At 44.6% G+C, this 25,934-nt stretch overlaps 1 protein-coding gene across 1 annotated transcript; it reads right to left on the bottom strand.

Moving 5' to 3' along the window:
* Positions 1-7,514: 7,514 nt before the first annotated feature.
* On the bottom strand, positions 7,515-23,339 carry SHISAL2A (shisa like 2A). Its single transcript, XM_043574986.1, has 3 exons — positions 22,882-23,339; positions 17,390-17,529; positions 7,515-7,793 (listed from the first exon to the last, which is right to left on the bottom strand). Exons 1-3 carry the CDS (start codon positions 23,061-23,063, stop codon positions 7,540-7,542), a joined length of 576 nt encoding a protein of 191 aa, XP_043430921.1. The 5' UTR covers positions 23,064-23,339; the 3' UTR covers positions 7,515-7,539.
* Between the last annotated feature and the right edge of the window lie 2,595 nt (positions 23,340-25,934).

The following is a 25,934-nucleotide window of genomic DNA, read 5'->3' as shown; positions in this document are numbered from 1 at the left end:
TGTGGGGTGGAGATAAAGGAAGTTTCCAAAGGAATTTCTATATGTTTCAAGTAGACTCATAGGATCCTGGGGGGTCAGCCTATGATTGCCTTTTTGCCCTTAGCAAATTGTCAAATGGAGGCAGCTGAACTTCTAGAGGAATGTCCTCTGCCTGTCTCAAGGACTTGTCAGTGGGCTGTAAGTTGTAAGGAAATTTCTTTTCTTTTGCCTTTGTTTCCTACATCAGAACGAGTATTTATGCAGATGGACACATTCATTCTTTTGTTCCACAGGGTTTAAAGAGCACCTACTCTGTGGCAGGTACTGTGATAGCTCACAGAAGTGCTCACTCACTGAGGCCTGGAGTGTTCTGGAAGCCTTGTTGGAGGAGGGCTTCCCAGCCAAGTATGACTTTTCCTCATCCTGTCTCCAGAAGGATGATTTCATTCTCAAGTTTCCTACTGAGCAGTGAGGTATGCAGCTGGACTAAGACCTTTTCTTGGAAAAACTCAGGAAGTTCTGTTGAAGAAGAGGGTGAGGCAGGTGGTCCCTGTCAGCTTCTCCTGAGAGGTCCCACTTTATTTTTTTCTTTCCCAGTTGGCTTATTGGAGAGGTGTGTTGAGGCCATGCCTCTTCCTCATCCCTCACCTGGTATGGCAAAACGAACACTGAACCAAGAGTCAGAAACCTGGATTCGAATTCTGACTATCTCCAGCTCAGTGTGTGGCCTTCCGCAGGTTGTTTTCCTTCCCTGGTCGTCATTTGCTAAGATAGATAGGTAAATAGATTGGTAGATAGATAGATAGATAGATAATCTTCATAGTGGTGTAATGAGAATGAAGTCGGAAAATGGCTATGAAATCCTTCCTACCTCCTCACCAGAATCCTATTAATCATTTACTGTGAGCCAAACATTTTACAAACATTATCGATAAACTGAGCAGCAATCCTGCAATGTTGGTATTTGTTATCCAAATTTAACACATAAGGAAACAGACTCTTCTGGAGAAGTGAAGAAATTTGTTGAAGACCATACATCTAGGAAGCCACAGGATCAGGATCCAGACCCTAGTCTTTCTGATCAAAGTATAACTTTAACAGCAAATTCCTTGGAATCTCCATTCCAAATGACATTCCTCCACCAAATGACATTTATTGAGTATATACTGTGAATTAAGTGGCAGCTGGGGATAGATTAAGGAATAAGACAGTATCATTCAGGATGTCAGAAGGAAATAGATGGCATTTTCAAACTGGGTAATCTGAAAAGGGTTTATATATATGTATGTGTGTGTGTGTATAATATATATATGTATTATATATATGTATTATATATATATATATATACACACACACACACACACACACACAGTACATATATATATATTAGAGAGAGAGAAATAGCATGAGAGGGGGAGAAGGGCAGAGGGAGAGAGAGAGAGAATCTTGAGCCATCTCCACACTCAGTGCAGAGCCCACTGCGGAGCTGGATCTCATGAACCGTGAGATCATGACCTGAGCCGAAATCAAGAGTCAGACGGTCAACCGATTGAGTCACCCAGGAGCCCTTTGAGAAGAGTTTAATAAAGAGATTATTTAGGGGCGCCTGGGTGGCGCAGTCGGTTAAGCGTCCAACTTCAGCCAGGTCACTATCTCGCGGTCCATGAGTTCGAGCCCCGCGTCGGGCTCTGGGCTGATGGCTCAGAGCCTGGAGCCTGTTTCCGATTCTGTGTCTCCCTCTCTCTCTGCCCCTCCCCCGTTCATGCTCTGTCTCTCTCTGTCCCAAAAATAAATAAAATAAAAAAAAAAAGAGATTATATAATAGAGGGACAAGGAATAGGGAAATACTCCAGGGCAAGTCGTGTTAGGGCACTGGTAACTACCCTTAGGCCTAAAGGAGCGAGGGTGGGAGTAATTACTAGAATCTGGAGACAAAGAAAGCTGTTGTAAGGGCTACCTGATTGGAATTATATCCCTTGTTACAGGAATTACATCCCTTGGTCCAGAGATGCGGCCCATGGTGAACCTTCAGGAAGGAAGCTAGGAAAATATGTATTCTCCTAGGACTTCAGTTGGCCAGACCCTACCAAATTCCAGAGAGCAACCTAGCCTCTTTGTGTAACCCTCTTAAGGTACAGAGCAAGGTGGAGAAGGGAAGAGAGTGGATCTGGAGTGGTAAACGGAAGATATTCAGCACAAAGACAGTTTTTTTCCTCTAAGGAGGAGCTCACAGACCAATGGAGAAGATGTATACACATGTTCACAATTGTGACAAAATATGTGAAAAGACCTGTATTAGTAATCTCTTGCTATGTAACGAAGTACCCCAAAACAAATGGCTTAAAACAATAACCATTTATTTGCTCATGATTCTGTGAATTGGCACTTTGGGCTTAGCTAGTGATTCTCCCCTAGTTGATCTCACCTGGGGCCACTCATGTAGTTTCACTCATCTGGTCCCTCAACTGGGAGCTGGTTGCTCTAGGGGACCTCAGTGGAGAGCTCATATATCTTCTACATGGTCTCATCTTCCAGCTGGCTAGCCTAGGCTCCTTATGTAGTGACACTGCATTCCAAGAACGTGAAAGAGGAAGCTGCAAAGTCTCCCGAGGCCTAGACTCAAAAGTGGCACAATGTCACTTCTGCCACTTGCTGTTTGTCAAAGCAAATCAATCACAAAGTTAGCGAGAAACAAAGGATGGGGAAAATACATGCCACTGCTTGACTGAAGATGTGGGAGAGTTCCATTGCACTAATGTAATACCATGGTATACAATGTAATACCATGTAATACCATGTAGCAATACAGTTAGCATAACCATCTTTCAATTGATGAATGAACAAAGCACTTTCCACTATACTGTAACTGTCTATTTAAGTTATCAGTGTTCTCCAATAGCCTGAGAACTCCTTGAGGACAGGAATTTGGACTGATTCATTACCTTGTTCTTAGTGCTCAGGATGAGGCCTGGCACACAAAAGATATTAAGTTTATGTTTGTTGAATGACTATGGTTGGGATAGGGCTGGTGAATGTTCTACCTTGTCCAAAGCCCTTGGAGCCACAAGTAGTATTCTGTCTCTCCGTCTCTGTCTCTGTCTCTGTCTCTCTCTCTCTCTTTTTTTTTTTTTTTTTTTTTTTTTTGCTTTTTTTAAAGTTTATTTATTTTGAGAGAGACAGAGACAGTGTGAGTGGGGAAGGTGCAGAGAGAGAAGAGAGAAAGAGAATCCCAAGCAGGCTCCACACTGTGAGCGCAGAGCCTGATGTGGTGCTCAAACTCATAAAACTGTGAGATCATGACCTGAGCCGAAAGAGTCAGATGCTTAACCGACTAACCCACCCAATTGCCCCAGTAGTATTTTCTTTAAATATAAAGTTGACATTATAGAACACTTTCTATACCTCACTGAGACCCTTCAAATATTGCCATGATCCATCAAGGTCAAACTCAACACCTACTTTCTCCAAAAAGGCTTCCAGACTGCTTATTTTCTTCTATTGTAGATTCTCTACAACTCTAATGGCTCTTAACCCACAGCTCTGCATTTGCTTTTGAATTCTCTGACTGCTCCCTTAGGGTTTTATGGGTGAAACTTACTTTTCATCCCTAGTGGTGAGTCCCCAAGGGCTGAGCTGCATCTTCTACCCTAAAGGGCTCATCACAGTGCTGAGCCCACAGGATGTCCTCAGTCAATATTCCCTGAGTGGACTGGCAAAGAGTTTGGATGGCCTTGATCCTGTGAGGTATGAAGAAGGCATGCAAGGAGCCATTCATACCCTTGTTAGTGCTCTGCACATGAGAGTCTCCCAGGTCTCTAGGAAAGAGCAAAACAATGCTCTTCTGGGCTCTGGTCTATGGCCTGGGCCTTGGTTGTACCAGGCTCTGGCCCCTAAGCTAAGTGGGCAAAGACCAGGAAGAACGGAGTCATATATGACAGTGGAATGGCCTCCTCCCCCTGATAAGAGTCCAGGGCCTGAGGCACTTCTTGTGGACATGGGAGCCATCACTGTCCTTCACACTTCTGAGGTTTCAGGAACCAAAGGGACTGGTATTCAATAGGCCCCCAAGGCAGAGCTCCTGGGTAACAAATTTTCCTTCAGTGTCTTGAAGAATATGAAAGCAAGCTATCACATAAGGTGCCAAGTTCCTTCCCATGCTAAACTCTTTGCCATCACTTCCCTTGCCCTCAGGATAAAGCCTGAGCCCCTTAATATGGCCAAGGCTTCAGGACATGGCCCACATAGCCCTCCAACTTCATCTCTCACCATCCCACCTTGATTCTAGTGTCTACTCAAAGTGAACTATTTATTGTCCCTTGAAACACCATATGCTCATTCCTAGCTCTGGACCTTTGTGTATACTGTTCCCTGTGCCTTCCTTGAATGCTATTCCCTGTCTTGTACCACAAACCCCCTTTCACCTGTCACTGGGTCCTTCAAGACTTAATTCAGGCATCGCTTCCTCCAAGAAGCTTCCCAAAGCCCTTAGCTGTGTTAGGGATCTCCTGTAGATGCCATAGCCATGAGCTCCTGAGGACAGGGACTGGGACTTCATTTAGCCCAGATCCTGGCAGAGAATTGTTGTCAGTCAATGTTGAAGGAATAAACAAATGAGAATGTTTGAGGAGAGGCTGGAAAACCAACTGATAGGAGTATTATAAAGGCGAGTGCAAAGTTCTAGTATTTCTGAGTTCTAAGATTCAGCAGTTCCCTAATTCTTTGCTGAAGATTCAGACTTGGGCTCCCCTTCATTTAGAGCCCACTCCCCAGCTAGCCATCTTCACCCTGTGGCTTCCGAGTGTTTGTTCTCAGGCAGGCACACACGCATGTTCTGAACATAACCAGGAAAGCAATTTACAAGAGATAATTGCTGGTCGATGTGTGCTTGGGAGCAGCGGTGAGCTCAGACTATTTCTGTCTGTGCGTCAGCCCACCCAGCTTCCTTCCTCCTCAGCTGCCGTGGGGTGGGGGGGCTCCCACTGCAGAGGGTGGGCAGTTTGTTTCTGACCTCAGACTCAGACAAGCCAACCCCAGTGAAAGCCAGCTCTGAGGATTGATTAAATTCAAAAGGGAGAACCTTAAACATGGGGGATGGGAAGAGCTTTATGGGGCCTGGGATGTACAGGTCAGCAAAGGCAACACACACAGTCTGTTTTCCACCTATCTGCAACCCATCCATACAGACTCCTGCTGGGGGATGTTCTCCTAGACCTTCAGGGCCCTGCTCAGTGTGAGGCTGGCTCTTAATCTCTCCAGCTGATTCCTCTTTGTTTTTCCTGGCCAGTCATGCTCAAAAAGGTGGACCCAGACCAGCAGCAGCAGCAGCATCACCTGGAACCAGTTAAAATTGTGGGGACTTATTCCAGACCTACAGATTCAGACACTCCAAGGTAGGAAAGAGGTGGGAGAGAGGCAGACCCAGCAATCTGTGCTTTAACAAGCCCTCCGTCTGATTCTGATGCAGTCTGAAGTTTGAGAACCACTGCTTAGGCCACTGATGACCATTTGAGTTTTTAGAATTTACCGATTATGTCCCCCTGTCAGACCGTGAGCAGCCTAAAGGCTGTATTGGATTCTCCCTTGTAACCTCCCAGAAGATCCAGCACAGAAAGTTCAGAGGAAAACTGAAATTTACTGATGGGGATACTAAGGAGAGAGACAGGATCTGTCCTGTGAAAGGTCATACAAAACGTCAGTGACTAAACCTCCCGTCTGTCACCCACTCCCACTTACACACACAAAAAAAGTACCCTAAGCTCTCGCTCCAACATATGACTTGCAGTTCCTGAGATGTGCTAGGCTCTCTCTGTTTTGGTACAGGTTGTACTCTGAACATTATGTCTTCTGACCTTGTCTCACCTGGAAACTTTGACTCATCTTTGATGATTCAGCTCAGACATCACTTATTCCTCACTCAAACTGCATAAGGGGCCACCATTGGGCCCACTGCCCTTTTGTGTGCTCTCCTTGCTCTTCATGTGAGCCCCTTGAGGTAGCAGCTGTGGCTGATTCCTTTTTGTTTCCAGTAACCTGCACAGTTCTTGGCACAGAATAGATGGATGTACATACAATAAGTGGACAAAGGTGCTGGCTTCAGAGTGCTAATAATAAAAGACACATACATACACAAAATAAAATACACATGCATGCACACATGTGCACTCACATAGACATATACGCAGTCACATGTGCATGCACACATACCTACCTATGTGTGTATACATACACACAGGACAACAAATGAAGACCAGAACCGAGGTCTCTTGACTTTCAGTCTAGGGCACTTCTGAAGGTGACTCACTCTGCCTTGCCACTCCACCATGTGCCCTTGGCTGGCTCAGGCCCCATGAACAAATATCTAAGAGTGGCTATTTCACTGTTGCCAAATCTAGCAGCAGTTCATGTCACTCTCAGAAATGTCAAGAGCTGCTTTCAGTGGCCACCGAATCTCCTCGATCCTTACCTTGTGCTCCCAAGGCAAAGCCTAAAGCCACTTGCAAAGTTAAGATAAAGAGAACAGCCAGGAGAGGGGTGGAAGTCAGCCATCCCCCCTAAGATCCCTTAACAATAAAATTAATAATAATAATAATAATAATAATAATAATATAATGGCAATAGCTAATACATAGTGCTTTCCATTTGCCAACACTGTTCTAAGTACTTTGTATGGACTAAGTGATTTAATCTTCCCCCAAACTCTATAAGGCAGGTCCTACTATTATACCTGCTTGCGTATATAGATGAGAGAACTGAGGCACAAATGTCACCTAGGAAGTAAGGGCAGGGACAGGATTTGAACCAGATATTTGGTTCCAGAGTCCCTGCTCTTATTCATTATATTGAAAAACACCCAACTGTAGTTTCAAAAGTCTTTGTAGCACTTTCATATTTATGAAGGCAGAACATAACCATCATCTCATTGAACACTCACCATAACCCAGCAAGGGAACTGAGGCTCAGGGAGAGTTAGGGACTTTATCAAGACCACATGAGGACAGGAGGTGGCTGCGTCTACACTGTGCAGCCTGTGTTCAGTCTGTTAACCATACATTGCCTCTCTTGTTTATTCACTCTTTCATCCAACTAAGAAATTAAATGATATTAAATGTGGCTGGGCCCCGTGTACTCTACACTCCCTCTCATTCTGTTCCTTGGGGTAGAGCTGCAGGAGAGGTACAAGTCACCTGCTTCTGGGTCCCAGCCATCTTTCCGGGGCATCCTAGGTATACCTGCTCTGTGACAGGAAGACCAAGTCAGACTTCTCTTGCTCCCTAAGTTGGGTAAGGGGCTCCTCTGAGCCTCCAGAGGCCTCAAGCTTCCCTCTGATTGCATGGAGTTATTACCGACCATTTCTCTGGGACTCATGTCTAAACTGTCTTTGGCCCACAGTAGTCCAGGCACAGCAATATAAATGGGTGCAAAGCAAGGCCTGGGTGGGATTTCTGGGGAAAGCCCTCATGTATCCCACTGGGCTCCAAGGTCCCTTTGATCATCCCCACCCCCATCTTTCATGGAAAAGAGGCTCCAGAAAAGGATGATGTAGAGACATTTATTCGATGTTTATGGGGCTGGTCCACGTGGGTCTAGATTTGGGACAGGGGCCTCCTCAGGGCTGCCTGGAATGTCGCTGACAGTCACTGTGGCCATGAAGCAGTGCTGGAGAAAGCACTTGGGGTCCATAGCCTGCTCCTCATTGCAGTCCAGCCGTGGGTTCAGGAAAGGGTGATTCTGCCCAAGAGCGCTCACTCCTGGCACTTCCATCAAAGTGCCTGTATTCCCACCTTGGCAGTCAGGGGGCGCCTCCTCCTTGGGGTCTGGAAAACAGCAGGCTGAAGGTATGGGGTTTCCTCATGCAAACCTTCCTCCCCCACAGTCCCATACACCCTGGCTAACTTCCCTGAGTGCTTACCTGGGGTAGGACTGTGCTTATAGTCTTAAATTCATCATTTGCTTAACAAATATTTATTAACAACATACTACTAGGAGCTATCAGTGTTGTTTTTTTTTTAATTTTTTTTTTTTAACGTTTATTTATTTTTGAGACAGAGAGAGACAGAGCATGAACAGGGGAGGGGCAGAGAGAGAGGGAGACACAGAATCTGAAACAGGCTCCAGGCTCTGAGCTGTCAGCACAGAGCCCGATGCAGGGCTCAAACTCACGGACCGTGAGATCATGACCTGAGCCAAAGTCGGACACTTAACCGACTGAGCCACCCAGGTGCCCCGAGCTATCAGTGTTTCTAATGAAGTTAAAGTCTACCCGGGGAGACGGACAATAAACAATTGTTAGGAAAAATGAAGACTTGACCTTGACCATAAACCCATAAGATAGGTACTACTGAAAACTCATTTTATAGATGAAGATACAGGCTGACTACATAGCTAGCATGCAGAGAAGTGCTGGAAAATTTAAAAAGATACCTTATTCTCTTCTTTAAGAATAGATTCCACGACTCTCTTCAGCTACTGCTTTATTCTCTCTTCTTATATATGAGCTTGAAAGGAGGCTCGCTTGGCCTTAGTATTCCCTATTTCCCATTCATGACTTATTCTGCTGTAATTGACTTAGGTACTTCCCCCAACTTGCCTCAAAATGTTTTGTCACTAAATCCCATGGTCACTTACAAATCCTTATCTCCCTTGACTTATCAGGAGCATTTGACACAATTGAGCATTCCTGCTTTTTTGAATAAAAAGTGCATCAAGTGTTCAGGGGCACCTGGCTGGCTCAGTTGGTAGGGCAGGTGGCTTTTGATCTTGGGGTTGTGGGTTCAAGCCCCATGTTGGAGGTAGAGATTACTTAAAAAAAAAAAAAAAAAGTGTATCAAGTATTCAAGCCAGAAATGTGAGTCCTGCAGATTCCACCAATCACCATCTTCCATATTCACCCATTTCTTTACATCTTCAAGGCCACCACCCTCAGTCACATCTTCTTCCTCCTAGACCAGTGGAACAGCTTCCAGTTAGACCGCCTCCAATCTATCCTCTAGTTTGTGGCCAGAGAGAGCTTTCTAAAGTCAAGTGAGTCCACGTACTGTTTTTTGTCAAAAGCCTTCAATGTCTTCCCATTACCTGCGTCCTTGGGGTCATATTCAAGGCTCTTCATATACTGGCCCAATCCCCCTTCTCTTTAGCTTCATTACTCTCACCCTTCCCTTAAGAATTCTACACTTTGGGTTACCAAGGTTTTCATTGTTCCCTAAACAGTTTCATTCCTTCACATCTCTGGTTTTTTGCTTATGCTATGTCTTCTGCTTGGAATGACATTTTATACCTTATCTGTCTAGAAAACACCTATGCTTTAAAAGACCCATTGATGGAGGATGTCCAGGAAGAATGATGCCTTCAAAACTAAGGGAAGAGTGAGTTTCAAGAAGGAGGCTGTATTGGACAGTGGAGTTGGCTACCTAACATACATCCCACCTCTTCCCACCTGTTAATAGCAATTATATTTGGGTGGTATTGGCCCCATCCCAGCTCCAGTTGTGGGGCCTGGGTGGTCTGAGCCAATCGGGTAATCCCATTCCTTTGCCACATGGATTGGCAATGGGTGCATAGCATTTCCCTGGGCACAGTGATTGGTTTAGGGTTGGACACATGACCTTAACGGTCCAGTAAGAGTAGAGCTCACACCTTCCCCCTTGAAAGAAGGGATAGTTCCCTCTTTCTTCTCCTGGCTAGAAGGAAACAAAAAGCTAGTGGTCCCAGGGACTGCTGGTAGTCAACTTACTACCATAAGAAAAGTCAGCCTGAGGAGTAAGCCAACACAAAATAGAGGGTAAAGCCGAGAGAATCTTAGAGGATGGAGACACAAGCCTAAGGACATAGTGAACTTCTATTCAAACCATCCAGAAAGCCCACCTGACTTTTGGACTTCTCACCCACAGAGCCAATAGATTTCCTTTGTTTTCTTTTGACCTTTCTATTTTTTAACTAATTTAAGACTCATAAGAAGTTACAAAAATAGTAGAGAGTTGCAGTTTACCCTTCACCTAGCTTTCCCCAATGGTAAAATCTTAAATAACCACAGAATAACTTCAAAACTAGGAGACTGACATGGATACAATATGATGAACTAAACTACAAATCCTGTTCAATTTTTACCAGTTTTTATATGTACTTTTTTTTTCTTTCTTTTTTTTTTTTTTTTTTTTTGGTGTATGGTACTATCAAAGTTTATCACATACATAGTTATATAATCACTGCCACAGTCAGGATAAAGAACTGTTTCATTACCACAGAAAAAACTTCTTCATGCTATGTCTTTATAGTCAGACCTTCCTCCTAAACCTAACTCCTGGTAACCACCAACCTTTTCTCCATTACTATAATTTTGTCATTCCAGAAGTGTTATATAAATAGAAGTATATAGTATACCACCTTTTGAGATTGGCTTTTTTTATTTGACATAATACCCTTGAGATCCATTTAATTGTTGTGCGTATCAATAGTGCATTCCTTTTTATGGCTGCGTATGTGCCATTGTATAGTTGTACCATCTGCTCATTGAAGGACATCTAGGTTGTTTCTAGTTTTCATCAATTACAAATAAAGCTGCTATGAACATTCATGTATAGGCTTTGTGCAGACATACATTTTCATTTCTCTAGGATAAACACCTAGGAGTGTGATTGCTGATTTGTATGGTATAGTGGGCTGAATGGTGGCCCCCAAAGGTATCAGGTCCTAATCTCTGGAACCTGTGAATGTTACCTTATATGGTAAAGTTTTGCAGATGTGATAAAATTAAGGGTTTTGAGATGAGGATATTATCCTGAATTATTATTTAGGTGGGCCCTAAATGCCAACACAAACAACTGCCTTTATAAGAGAAAGGCAGAGGGAGATGGACACACGCAGAGTGATGTGAAGACACATGTAGAGTGTGTGATTGGAGTGATACAGCTATAAGCAAAGGAATGCTGGCAGTCACCAGAAACTGGACAAGGCAGGGAATAGATTCTCCCCTGGAGCCTTTGATTTCAATCCAGTGAAACTGATTTGGAATGTGAGATAATTAATACATTTCTGTTATGCTAAGCCACCAAGTTTGTGGTCATTTGTTACAGGGACTGTAGGAAACCAATACGTATAGTAAGTGTATGTTTAACTTTATGAAAACACCAAGCTGATGGATGATGAGAATGGCTGATTAATGATCTCCCACCAACACCTTTTAGAGGGAAAATTGAACTCTTGTCTCTCATTTCCCCCCCTTTTTTTTTGTCTCTTATTAAACGTACCTAGGTCGGAATATCACCTCTACACTTACCTCATTCACCTCATCTGCAAAATAGGGTTGATAATAACCACTTGGCAGAGTAGTTGAGCTGGTTAAATGGGATAAGGTGTTTAAAGCATAGCACCTAGCACAACAGTAGGAACTCAGTCACCCTTCTGATCAAGCTAGTTCCTCACAAAGTACCAGAGTAAGAAAGTTACGTTCTTTGTTGCATCCTGAGTTTGGGTGATGGGATTGGTGTGGGTGTGATGGGATAGTACAGAATGCCTGAGCAGCAGAAAGAACCTATTTTCAGAAACTCAGGTCCATTCCCACTGTGCTCTTACTAAGGTTCTCACTCCCTACACTGCCCGTGTCCCCATAGTCAGATATCATGGCCCCAAGATACAGTGCAATAATCGTAGTCTTTAGAGTCCGGGAGATTGGGCTTGATACCTCAGCAACACAAGCTCACTAGCTGTGTGGACTTAGCTAATTCACTTCCCTTGGCTAAGCCTTGGTTCCGTCTGCTGTAAAATGGGGCTGATGGTCTCTCCACATGTCCTACCAGAGAGGGAGACAGAAGTGAAAAGTCTTTCTTTGTGAAGGGTAAAGCTCTGATGAATGTAAGATAGTGGGCTTATAAACTGTCTCAGATGCAGATGGGGTGTCTGAGTGGCTCAGTCGGTTAAGCATCTGACTTCAGTTCAGGTCATGATCTCACGTTTCATGGGTTCAAGCCCCGTGTTGGGCTCTGTCCTGACAGCTGAAAGCCTGGAGCCTACTTTGGATTCTGTGTTTCCCTCTCTCTCTGCCCTTCCTCCACTCATGTTCTGTCTCTCTCTCAAAAATAAATAAACATTAATTTTTTTTTTTTAAACTGTCTCAGATGCTGGAGAAATGAGAAGCTCCTGGTTAAACACTGTGTATTCAGAGGAAGGAGAGCATAGCACTTAATGAAGAAGGGGAGGAGCTAAGAGTTGAGTTTGGGCAAAATGCAGAGAGAGCTGAAAGCTATCACTTAATAAAAGGTCAGGAAATGCATTTTCCATCTTAAAAATAAGCAAGGGGCGCATGGCTGTCCCACTCTGTTAGAGCATGTGACCCTTGATCTCAGGGTTATGAGTTCAAGTCCCACATTGGGTGTAGAGATTACTCAAAAATAAAATCTTAAAAAAAGAAGAAGAAGAAGAAGCAAAAAGCAAGAACACAACTGCCTCAAACCCTAGGGACTGAATAATCTACCTGGTGGCTGAGCAGTGAAAAGTAGGAGGGTGGTTTTCATTCAGACGGCCAAAGAATGAACTATATCTCCTTGGAGTCAGAAAGGTTTGGGGGATAAAACAAGGAGAGGTAAGAGAAGCAGGTCATAAGCAGGAACACCTCACACACCTGGCCTGGCAACACAGAAAGAGTAGGACTTGGGAGGCAGAAAGACACATGTATTTGAATTCCAGTTCTGCAGTTTACAAGCTGTAAATCCTTGGGCCAGTCATCTAACCTCTCTGAGACCTGGTGTTCACATCTGTAAAAGGGGTGACAATCATTAACCCATTTGGGAAAATTAGATGAGAGAGTGCACATAAAGTTTCAGTGTCTGGCACATGGTGAGGACTTCCCTTTGATGGCACAGGGATAAGGAGAGGAAGGAGGGTGGAGGTCGAGTTGGTTCTGTCACTCACTCACTAGGTGACGCTGGGCCTCAGTCTGTAAAATCCTCATCTGTAAAATGGATAGCAATAAGATCTGTGCTCTGCCCAGTTATTTGAAGAGCAAATGAGATGGTGTATTTAGAGCTAGTTCATTCCTTTTAACTGTGATATCATATTTCATTATTCCTCTACTGATGGACATTTAGTTTGTTTCTAATTATAACAAGTTATCATGGATCTATCTTCACAAGCCCCTCCTAGTGCAACTATTTCTCTAAGGCACATAATTACAGTGGAATTATGGAGTATAGGATGTGTGTGTATATATATATTTTTTTTATTTTTTATTTTTTAGTTTCAATAGATATTGCCAAGTTGCTCCACAAAGTGGTTGTCCAAGTTATTCTCTTACCAGTCGCATATGACAGGATCAATTCCTCACACCTGAACTTCTCACTATTAATATGATCCATTTTTGGACTTTTGCCAGTGTAATTGATTTTTTTAAGTTTATTTATTTATTTTTTTAGTAATCTCTACCCCCAATGTGGGGCTTGAACTCACAACCCCGAGATCAAGAGTCACATGCTCTTCTGACTGAGCCAACCACGGGCCCACCAATGTAATTGTTTTTAAAAGTTACTTTATTCTTAAACTGCACTCTTCTGATTATTAGTAAGGCTGAGCATCTTTTCATGTGTACTGAGCATTTGAATTTCTTTTTTTGTAGATTATGTTTTTCTCATTTGTTTAAAGATGTGCCTGTATATTCTGGATATCAACCTCACCTCTACTTTATATATAGTTGATTCTCATAATTCACAGTAGTTATACTCTTCTCTTACCATTTATTTTTTTTAATTTGTTTCTTTATTTTGAGAGAGACTGAGAGCAGAAGCAGAGGAGGGGCAGAGAGAGAGAGAGAGAGAGAGAATCCCAAGCAGGCTCTGTACTGTCAGTGCAGATCCTGATGCAGGGCTTGGTCCCACAACCACAAGATCATGACCTGAGCCAAAATCAAGAGTCAGACATTCAACTGACTGAGCCACCCAGGCACCCCGCAGTAGTTATATTCTATAAAGTCATCACAAACACTGAATTAATGAATACTGAATCATTGCTCCTGGGGAAATGCTAGGTTAGGTTCCTGTGAGCCTCTGGTCACAACAGTTTTGTCATCTGACCAATACATGAATTTATTTTGTGTGTGTTTCTGTTTGAAGACACATTATTTAATATACATTGTTGATTCATTAACATTGAACTCATGACCAACAGCATTATAACTCCTGCCAAAACAAAGTTTAAAACACATGTGTTTTCTCCACAGGGCACAGCAGCCTTCTTATGCTTAGGAACAGTAGACAATAATACTTTGGCACTATATTTGGGGGCCATTTTAAACAGTGAAATTAACAAAAATCACAAAAATGCAAAAAACATGGCACTAAATATATACTTGTTTACAGTATGAGAGCTGAAAACAAGAAGGCAGAGTGTAGCCTTGTTTAATCTCAGCTGGGTATGTGCGTGATGGGCAACTCAAACTTTTTGCTGCTCTGCACATGTCCACATCCACAAATGACCTCAAAAACACTGTAAGTATTGATTTTGAGGTTACAGATAAATTTTAGCAAGTACACAATTTCACAAATATCAAATCTGTGAATAATGAGGATTGTCTATATGTGTGTATTTATTTTTATGTTTCTAATAACTTTGCAGTCCACCACTTGTTTTGTAATGTTACTTATAATGTCTTTTGTCTTTTTAAAAACAATTTTTTTAAGTTCATTTATTTATTTTGAGAGAGACAGAGAGAGCATGAGCAGGGGAGGGGCAGAGAGAGAGGGGAAGAGACAGAATCCCAAGCAGGCTGCACGCTGCCAGTGCAGAGCCTGACACAGGGCTTGAACTCACAAAACTGTGAGATCATGACCTGAGCCCAAACCGAGAGTTGGACGCTTAACTGACTGAGACACTCAGGCACCCCACTTTTATCTTATTTTTATTTCATGTCTATTTGGATTTGATGAAGGCAAATTTGCCAATTTTTCCCTTATTTAAGAAAATTTTTTTAAGTGTTTAATTCAAATTCCTACATTTTAATCAGTCTGTTTCTGGACTCTTTTTAAATCTAGGGTTTTTCAACATTGGCACTATTTAATTTTGGGTTGCATAACTCTTTGTTGTGGAGTGTTGTCCTCTGTATTGTAGGATGTTTAACAGCATCCCTGGTCTCTATCAAGAGATACCTTCCCCAGTTGGAACAACCAAAAATGTCTCCAGACATTGCCAAATGTCCCTGGGGGGCAAATGTACAAATTAGCACTGCATTGCTAATTCTGTCTGTCAATTGCTGTGCCAATATCAAGCAGACAATATATCTTCTTAAAATGTCTGTTATCTGATAGGGTAAGTCCCTCATCTCTTTCTTTTCCCTTTTTTTTTTTTTTAAATTTTTTACTGTTTATTTATTTTTAAGAGAGAGACAGAGTGTGAGCAGGGAAGGGGCAGACACAGAATCTAAAGAAGAGGGAGACACAGAATCTAAAGCAGGCTCCAGACTCCAAGCTGTTAGCACAGAGCCTAATGTGGGGCTTGAACTCACGAACCATAAGATCATGACCTGAACCAAAACCAAGAGTCGGATGCTCAACTGAATGAGCCACCCAGGTGCCCCTCTTCTTTCTTTTCCAAAATTGTTTTGTTTAGTCTCTCCCTTTACTCTTCTACATTAATTTTAGAACTAATTTGACAAGTTCCATGAAACATTTTGTTGGGATTTTTAAGATCTGATATGCCTACGATATTGAGCCTTCCTATCTACATACATGCTATATCTCCTGAGATAGTTTCTTTCATGCCTTTCATTAACTTCTCTGATTTTTTTCTGGAAAAGTTGAAGCCTGGGCTGTCTCTGGTCTCCCTGAGCTGTCTGGATCTAGGCTCAGGGCTTTCTTCCTATTCCCTGCCACTGCCTCCCATATTCCTGACTACAAGGGGAGCCAGAAGAATCCTTCCACCCTCATCCCTTCTGCTTTTCATTGCTCAGCAGCAGCAGGATTATTCATTGTCATCAGGATCGGAGAAGGGTTCTTGTGCTGTTGTTTGTTGCACAAGTTGTTAAGTTGGAAAATTAATCTTTTACAACTGAAAAAACCCTCTATCTTCTTCTGAAAGTTAGCTACTCCGCACCTTTCTACGTCCCTGATAATTGCCGCCCTTGCTTCTGCTTAGCTTAAATTCCTCAGGTCATGCCTGGCCTTATTTCCTGTGGGGCCCCATGATAAATGAACCAGTCACTGCATAGCTTTTACTCAGAACTGCCCACACACTTTTACCCATTATTTACTCTAACCTGGAATGCCTTTCCTCCTTTTACCCAACCAACAACTTTGCTAACTCAGCACTCATTCAAATCTACTCTCGTTTGGGTGGGCAGAAGAGCATGATTCAAGGTAGAAAAACATGAGCTGAATTTCAGCCTTACCTTTTAAAAAATTTTTTTAATTAATTTTTTTTTTTTAATTTTTTTTTTCAACGTTTATTTATTTTTGGGACAGAGAGAGACAGAGCATGAACGGGGGAGGGGCAGAGAGAGAGGGAGACACAGAATCGGAAACAGGCTCCAGGCCCTGAGCCATCAGCCCAGAGCCTGACGCGGGGCTCGAACTCACGGACCGCGAGATCGTGACCTGGCTGAAGTCGGACGCTTAACCGACTGCGCCACCCAGGCGCCCCTTAATTTATTTTTTTAAAGTAGGCTGCCCACCTAACGTGGGGCTTGACCTCAGGACCCCAGTATCAAAAGTCACATGCTCTACCAACTGAGCCAGCCAGGCATCCACTCACCCTTACCATTTATTGGCTGTAACACTTTGAGTTAAGTCATCTAATCTGTCTTAGCCTCGATTCTCTCATCTCTCATCTCATCTGTAAAGTGGAGATAATAATACTCATTTTGAGTGTTGTTTGCCAAACCATACAGAAAGATCATTTGCCAGTAGGGACTTGTATCTTTCATAGTACCTTGCAGAGGTCGTAAAAATGTGTGCAATAAAGACTTATGAAAAAGCAATACTGTTTTTTGGGCAGGGGGCCTTTGAGGCTCTAGATGGCCTGTGCTAATGAAGGAAGGGGTAGTCCAAAAATTCAGATTATCGAAAAATAACTATTTAATTTCTGAACAAACTCAGTTTTTCTTATTAATTCTATTTTGGGACAATATTAAAATCAGTTTTCACTCTCTAAGGCTAGAATGAAAACATTATCTTAGCAAATCCACAAGATGGATTAATCTTTGTGTGACAAATAGAATCTTGACTATATCAAATTATTTTGATAAACATTGAGCACATGAAGAGCTTCGGATGAAAATGTTCAGATCATGACCCTCTTAAAAAACGTGTTGCTGCTTCAGGATATTCTAGGAACACTCGTGAAGCAAATATTTCGTACGTCACTTCTAAATATCTCCCCTCTGTAAAGGTGCTAGCCTGTTCAATACACGGAAGTCCTGAGGCCTATTTCTTACCTGTAGGCTGTAAGCTTAAGCCTGGGTCCAACTTCGTGTGGGGCTTTGAGCTGATGAACAGGTAACAGAGCACACAGGCAGTGACAATGAAGGCCAGGAGAACCACTGCTGCTATGGACAGGCCCACAAGGGCTCCAATACTGGGGAGAGAAGACAGGAGGGAGCTGAGTGTCCGGAAGGGACTTGGGAGGCAGCCTGTTAGATGCGAAGTATTGTAGATATTATAGGAATCAGCTGGCTTCAGCTTTTGTTCTGTCTCTACTTGTCTCAGACTTTCTGCACCTAAGCATGAGAAAGAGCATTAGCTATACACCAAGTACTCACCATACATGTAACATGACATGCTTCAGTGCAACCACGTAGTTGGGACTCAGTATGTATTCCCCTTCTTCTGTTCGCCTTCCCTCCCTACTTTCTTCAACCTCCACCCCAGGGAGCTGGAGATGGTCTTAAAGAGCCCTCCCCACAATGCTGTTTCTTAAAAAATCAAGACAAAGAGTAAGCCTTAGTTAAAAATCAGCTGTTCTTCCAGCCTCAAAGTAATTTCTGACCCACCCTCCAGTGGGTCATTGCACCAGTGTGGATTCCACATCTAGAATATCTCCTCACTCCTGTTCCTTCACCTCACTGTGGCTAAATAAATTATTTAGTCAATTATTACTTTTAAGTTTATTTATTTATTTTGGGGGAGGGGAGAGGGGCAGAGAGAGGGAGAGAGAGACAGTCCCAAGCAGGCTCTGCTCTGAGATGCGGGGCTCGAACCCACAAGCCATGAGATCATGACCCGACGTGAAACCAAGAGTCGGACACTTAACAGACTGAGCCACCCCGGTGCCCCTGGCTAAATAAATTATTGAACACCCTGCAGTGGAATCATATAGAGCCATTAAAAACATATTTTCAAATATTATTTAAGGTCAAGAATAAATTCTGATGGGAAGATGTTAAGTGAAAAGACTAGGACACACTACTAAATATATAGCATAATGCCAACTTAAATAAACATAAACATTTACATAATTATACATCTGTAAGGTCGGGTAGAAATACATCAAATTGCTAACAGGCTCTCTCTGGGTGTAGCGCAGGCTGTGGATGTCCTGTCTATGTCCCATTTGGTCTTATAATTATAGAATATTCTGGCCAGAGTTTCAAATGCCAGCATCTGCATCCTTTTGCCTGAAAGCTTTCTTGGGCCAGAACAGTCTTCGTCTGTACATCAAGCAGGTCATAAGTACAGGAAAATTAATGCCTCCCTTCTCCCATCAGCACACAACCAGTGACTGACAGAAATTGGTATATAAATACCCTGGTATATAGATTCCCTGGCATATATTCCCTATATACCCTGGTATATAAACTGGTATATAAATTCCTGGTCCTCAGGTGGGATGACTCTGAGGTATAATTTCTGCAATGGCTGGCAGAGTTCAGCAGGTTTAAGCTCCTGTGACCCTCAGTGGTGACACACCATTGTTTGCTCCTACCCTTCCCTGCCTCTCTCCCCCACCGTCTACCGATGTTTTCTAGGATGCCTTTCCATATAAACTACTTGACCTCAAATTCTTGTATCTGAGTCTTTGGGGGGAATCCAAGCTAAGACACCTGATCTCCCATGATTTCTTTCCTTTTTGTTTCTCTTGTCCCTTCCACATTTTCCACAGTGAACATGCAGTACCTTTTGGTTCTCATAAGTACTTTAATTAAACATTATTTCCTCTTTTGAGATATGCTCACTGTTTATAAGGAAGGCTTGTGCTCCAGTTGGGACCCTATACTTTCCATGGGACATCTGTGGCCACCTCTAAAAGTAGGGTCCTGGGGCGCCTGGGTGGTTCAGTAGGTTGAGTGTCTGACTTCGGCTCAGGTCATGATCTCGCGGTCTGTGAGTTCAGGCCCCGCGTCGGGCTCTGTGCTGACAGCTCAGAGCCTGGAGCCTGCTTCAGATTCTGTGTCTCCCTCTCTCTCTGCCCCTCCTCTGCTCATGCTCTGTCTCTCTCTGTCAAAAATAAATAAACATTAAAAATATTTTTTAAATAAATAAATAAATAAATAAATAAATAAATAAATAAATAAAAGTAGGGCCCTTTGAAGAATGGGTGAGAGAGCTGGGGGAATACATCCTAGATTAGCAGTCAGTCAGGGAGCGGGCACTGTCTCTGATGGTCTGTCTGGGAACAGAGGCACCTGCCCCCAAGGACAGAGCCAGGAATGCCAGAGGAAGCTCTAAGGGGGAAATCTGTGCTTGGTATAAGATGAACTTCAAATGATTAGCATTGTCCCCAGGTGAATGCACTGCCTCAAGAGGTGGTAAGCTCTCTATTATTGCACAGGTTTGTGAAGAACACCTGGATAAGTACACTTTTCAATGAAGCTGGAGTTTCCTGCCCTGGGTGGGAAGCTGAAGAGCTGCTAGCCTTGTAGGATTTCACAGATCTACAAGTCTGAAAGATCACACTGTGTCCTCTAGGAAAGAATTGGAGGGGTAGTCTAACATTTGGTAGGGTTTTTGAGTCGGGCAGTTCTAAGTTCAAATCTGGGTTCTGTCACATGTAAACTGAAAAGTCCTGCATCTCTTGACCTTCATTTTCTTTATTTGTAAAGGTTCCTTTCTCACCAGGTGTCCATAAAGATTAAATGAGGTGGTGTATATACAGTGCCTGACACCCAGTTCTGTCCTGCTGCAAGGCTGCTGCCTTTTGGCTCACATTCTGGTTAAATAAAAAAAAAAATGGAGCTACTGATAGAGGGTGTTTGGAAAGTGGACCAGACATGTGATAGCACCAGCTGCTTCTCCACAGGGAGTCTTCACTTCCTGAGACACACTTTTAAAGACAGCAATTCTCCTTGAGCACTATACAAGGAAACAGTTGTTTACCTGGAGATCTTTATGTTTTTGAGGGCCAACTCTCATGAAAAAGGCCAAATGGAATCTAGAGCCAAACAAGGTCTCCACCCTGCTATGGTAGGGCTCTGTGGAGCACACCAGAGGGTTGTTTCAGGGGTTAGAGCACACTGATTACCTGGATGTCCTGGGGACCCTCAGTTCCTCTCCTCCACTTTGCAACTGCCTATGATGTTTATGAACCACATTATGTCCAAGCCTAGGAAGAGTCAGCCCTGCATGCTAAACCTTTCAACTGCTCTTGAGGTCACAGAATTGGAGGGTCAGTGAGTATCTTTTCAAATGATCTGAGTAGAGCGGGTTATGAGAAAGCCAGGCTAGATTTAAACAGTTGTGCCACAGGACAGACCTGGACGTGGGGCCAGACAGGCCTGAGTTTTCATCCCAGCTCTGCCACTTGCTCTCACTAGGGCATTCCCAGATAGGAACTTAGCTCCTTGCAAGTTTTCTCATCTGTAAACTGGAGAAAAGATGTGCCAGGGTTGTGAATGTGTGAATTCATCTAACTCTCGGTTGATCCTAGGTACTGTTCTTTAAACCTCAGTCTGCCAATACATTGCTAGATGGTCTTGGACAATTCACTTCGATACTCCAAGCTTCACTTTCCCAACCTATGAACCAGGGAAAGAAACCTCCTTTTACTGAACATCTGCAATATGTATTAGTCACTCTCACATGCATTATTTTATTTCACTAAATCCTCACAACAATTCAACGAGATAGGTATTCCTATTGCTATTTTGAAGATGAAAAAAGAGACTCAGAGGGGCGCCTGGCTGGCTCAGTCAGAGCAGTATGTGACTTGGGGTCATGAGTTCGAGCCCCATGTTGGATGTAGAGATTACTAATAAATAAACAAACAAACAAACAAACAAACAAACTTAAAAAAAAACAACACTCAGAGGTAATTGCCCTAATTCACATAGCTATTAAGTGACAAAGCCAAGGTTTGGACAGCCTTCTAATCATCCCCAAAGTTCTATACTGTCTCTATACCTCAAAGGGAGGTCAGCACTGACATATTTCAGCACCCAGCTCAGTGCTAAGTACACTCAGTCTTCAGCAAATCCTCCATTGTTATACTCTAGGTGCAAGACATATCTCTCTGAATGGACTATGAGCTCCTCGGGGGCAGGGGATAATTGATTTCTGTGTCACTATTGCCTAGCATTGCACCAGGCACAAAGCAAAGACTATAAGGAATGAATGAATATATGGGGGAATAGAGAATAAATTAGTATAATTCCTCAGGTTACAGACAGCAGCCAAATGTGCAGGATCAGAAAACTTGGCCATCTGAAAATGGTTTCAGAATTACAGATTAATCAATCTACAAAAAGTGGTATCTGTAATTGTCAGTGGCATATGCCAAGTTGATTTCACCTCTATCTCATTTGGTCCAAGTCAGAAATTGGGGCAATCATTTATCATGCTCTTCATTTGATAGATGCAAAGACAGAGGCTCAGAATGGGTTCTGCAGCAGACTGTCCTTTCCCACCCAGAGGGTATGCAGCCTCCGGTCACATACCTGCAGGAACAGAAAAAAATCACTATCTACTGAGATGGCCCACGCCATTTTTGCTGATGTCTGTTTTCCAGAGCAGGCTCAGGATCACGTCCTATTTTCTGGGTGAGGCCTTTAGAGACAGAGAGACACTGAGACCCGTTGCCCTCTCAGCACCACACTTAGGCTCCAGGAATGTCAGTGCTGTCCTACCCACCCCCTCCCCTGAACAGGCAGGGAAACTAAGGTCCTACGAGTGGGGATCCACCCAAATTACACTTCTATTAATATAGCCTGAGCTGGCTTCTGCTGTAGCATTGTGCCACTGATGAACTTGGAGGCATCTCTAATCCCTTGGTCTTCTGCTTTAGCTCGGGAGTGGAGTACATCCCCAGTACCCACTCCAGGGCCTGGCACAACTAAGTGCTCAGTAAGGGGTAGCTGAAAGAATAAGTAAATATGAGGGGGAAGAAAGAGTTGAACCTGGACTGGGCTGGGATTGACTAGGGATATAGTATGAGATGAGGAGTAGGACTTGGGGCTGAGGTCTGGGTGTAGGGCTGGACCATGTTTGGAGTCAGGGCTGGGAAGAAGAGCTGAGGTGGGTTGCCTGGAGGATTCAGGGGGAGGTTGGGTCTGGTGATCAGTATTTCGCAGTGGGTAAAGTCAGGGATGATGTTGAGCTGATGTTAGGATGGGGACCCTGGTTTGCATTTGAATGAGGGTGGAGTTTGGGTTTCCAGTGATTGTGGGAGAAGAGAGTGTGGTGTCAGGAAGAGGGTTGGTATGTAATCTGGGGCTGGTTTGAGGGTGGTGGAGTATGACGTTGGGAGTAGGGATGGAGTTGGGGTGAGGTTCAAGCTTAGATCTGAATGGAGGAAGAGGTTACTGAGGGATTTGGATGAGACCAAAGGTCAGGATTGGGCCTGAAGGGCTAAAGGGCCGGTGGGGTCCATGCTGATGTCGGGGTGGGCATTTGGGTGAGGGCTCAGGGTTTAGCCCGCGCTGGGCCGAGGGTGCGGCGAACGGGCTAGGGCTGGAGTGGGGTTCTAGCTGGGGTTAGGGCCACGGCCGGCCGGTACCTGAGCCACCACATGTAGCTGTGCTCGTAGGGAAAGAAGCTGTGCGGGTCGTCGCAGCAGTACTTGTGGTCGCGGAAGCCGCAGCAGAAGACGGCGGCCGCCTCGCCCCCCGGCCGCGGGCAGCTGAAGCCACGCACCACCTCCTGTTCGGCGCTCACGTAGCTCGTGCAGGCGCCGCTCATCGCGCCCCGCGCCGCGCCCGCTGCCACCTCGGGCCACCAGACGGCTGGGCGAGGGACGAACGGAGACAGCACCGAGCCCGAGAAAGACAGAGACTGAGGGAGAAAGAAGCGGAGAGAAGCAGCGAGACAGGGAGAGACGCGGCGAGAGGCGCGGAAACGCAGCGGCTAGAGCTCTTGACTCCCCGAGGACCCAGAGAGGCAGCCAGGTACGCGGACGGGCGCAGCGGGAGGGGGCGTGGAGGAGGAAGAGGAGAGGGAGGAGGAGGGCGGAGGAGCGGTGGGAGTGGAGAGCGGCTGGAAGCGGGGCGGGACCCGGAGCCCGAGCGCGAGCGCGGGGCGGGAGTTGGGGGGGCCGAATGGGAGGGCGACCGGCGGAGCCGGGAGGTGGGAGCAGCCCGGGGGAGCCTCCTGGGCGCGGGTCTGTGCCCGCACTTCCCCTACCCGCCCTGCTGCGTTCCCAGGTTATGCACGGGGGTGCTGGGTGCTCAGACAACACAAGTCCAGGGTGGCAGGGTGGGCATGGAAGCCACCGCCGTGGATTCCACACTTGGCGCTTGGGCACCCGCCTGGTGCTGGGCACCTTGCTCGACGCCGGCAGTTTCAGGGCAGTTCCAGGCTAGTGCGCGCCTCCGCGACCCCTCAGTAGCGTCAGTATGGGATGATTCGTACACTATTTAACCGTCACACCAACCCAGAGGGCCAGAGATTTTCAAACCCATTTTATAAATGAGAGCTAAGCGCCAGAGAGGTCGTTTCCCCCAGTCCTCAAACCCTGAGATTTTAACCTGGGTCTGTCTAGTCCCCAAGCCCTTGTTCTTTTCCAGTGCGCCTCTTTTCCAGTGGACTTAAAAAAAAAAAAAAATCATTTTGGTTTATTCATTTTTGAGAGAGAGAGACAGAGCGAGCAGGGGAGGAGCAGAGAGAGAGGGAGACACAGAACCCAAAGCAGGCTCCAGGCCCCATACTGTCAGCACAGAACCCGACCTGGGGCTGGAATCCATGAAGCACGAGGTTTATGACCTGAGCCAAAGTCCAACACTTAACCAACTGAGCCACCCAGGTGCCCCTCCAGTGGACTTTTAAATATCTTCATCCTCTGACTTCCTTGCCTGTCTCTGCCTTCCTTGAGCAGCTAATTTATGTACTGACTTGTTCACACCCTGATCAGACTCCCTGCAATACTGGCCTAGGACAGGGGAGCTACACAATGTCCCAAATTATAATTCCACCCCCCCCCCAACCCTCCCACCCCCGCCCCTGCGAGGAAGCAAAGCCAACACACCTTTCTACTCTCAGAAGTTATTTATAGATTACAAGAGCAGCATTCTCACTAGGATCAGGGAACCACAGACTGAAGGAACCATATGTGGCCCTTAGGAATTGCCTGTCTGTCCTCTCAGGGTACACTGGGGAAACTGAGGCACTGAGAGTTACACAGCTTTGCCCAATCACACTGATCCAGGACTAGAGATTCCTGAGCTTTAGCTGTCCTATTTTATATGGGAATCATGCCCATTCAGCTAGACATGGGGTATTGGGATTGAAAAAGACTTGTGGGGCATGTAACCAGTTACTGAGTTACAGCAAGGTTTAAATAATAATAATAATTGAACAGAATAGAAAAAGTGCACTGCAGATAGTAAAACTAAGTGTTCTTTCATAAAATGTCTTTTTCAGTTACATATGTATGTATGCATTATGGACCAGATCACAATGTAAAATGCATTTCTTACTTTGAATCAGGTCAAAAAGGCTTGAAAGCCACTGAATGTGACACCTCCCACTGGACAGATTACAAGATCTTTAGCTCTTTTCATTTTTCACAGGAGTGGGTAGAGGAGGAAATAGTTATTGTGATGCCTTGAAACTCCTCAGTTCCTCCATCCCTTGCTTTGGGTATATGGGGGATATATCATGGGCATCAGGTGACCTGGGTTCAAGCCCTAGCTCTACTCCTTCCCTGGTTTTTCTGTGTTTCAGGTCACCTTTCTTCATCTAGGCCAGCTTCTAAGATGCTAATGTGTGCCATGCTTTTTAATGTTTATTTATTTTTGAGAGGGAGAGAGACAGAGGGCAAGTGGGGGAGTGCCAGAGAGAGAGGGCGACACAGAATCTGAAGCAGGTTCCAGGCTCTGAACTGTCAGCACAGAGCCCAATGCGGGGCTCAAACCCATTAACCACAAGATCATAACCTGAGCTGAAGTCGGATGCTTAACCGGCTAAGCCACCCAGGTGCCCCTGTGTGCCATGCTTTTGACCTGAACACTGGAGTCCCTGAGGGGGTCAGATCTGGGTCTGCCCTTGAGAAACACACAGTATGGTGGGGGAGTCACACAGATGATCATAGGACAGAGCAGTGAAAGGGGAAATGTAGGGACCATGGCCACAGAGGGGTCACCATCTGAAGGACAGAAGAATAATTTTGGAAGGGGTAGTGTCCTCAAGGGTCACTATAAGGTCAAATGTGAAAACTGGAGGGAATTGTTATTATCCCCCAGAAAACATTTCCACTGAGCTATGGATCTCTGCAAACTGGGAGCTGGATGGCATACCCTAATGAAGGTGCACTTTGACCTCTTTATTTATCAGATGGAAAGTAAAGGGGGTGGAGTGGAATCCCGTGGAAAGGAGAGAGGTTTAACTGAAAGGTAAAAAGGACTGTACTCTGACTTTTGGGAAAATTGTGAAGCTGCCAACAGTTTCCAGAAAACTTTTCCAGCCAAGAATTAATTTGTTCCTCCCAACAACCCTGTGGGATGAGCCAAGCAGGGATGATTGTGCCCCTGAGAAATAACAAACCCAATGTCACACAGCAGTCAATGGCCCAGGCATTGATAAACATGATAAACGTGTCTGTTTATCCAAGGGTTC

The sequence above is a fragment of the Prionailurus bengalensis genome, chromosome C1, assembly GCF_016509475.1.
Source record: "Prionailurus bengalensis isolate Pbe53 chromosome C1, Fcat_Pben_1.1_paternal_pri, whole genome shotgun sequence".
Lineage (NCBI taxonomy): Eukaryota > Metazoa > Chordata > Mammalia > Carnivora > Felidae > Prionailurus > Prionailurus bengalensis.
The sequence above is the reverse complement of the archived record's forward strand: the minus strand, read 5'-3'. Positions and strand labels throughout refer to the sequence as shown.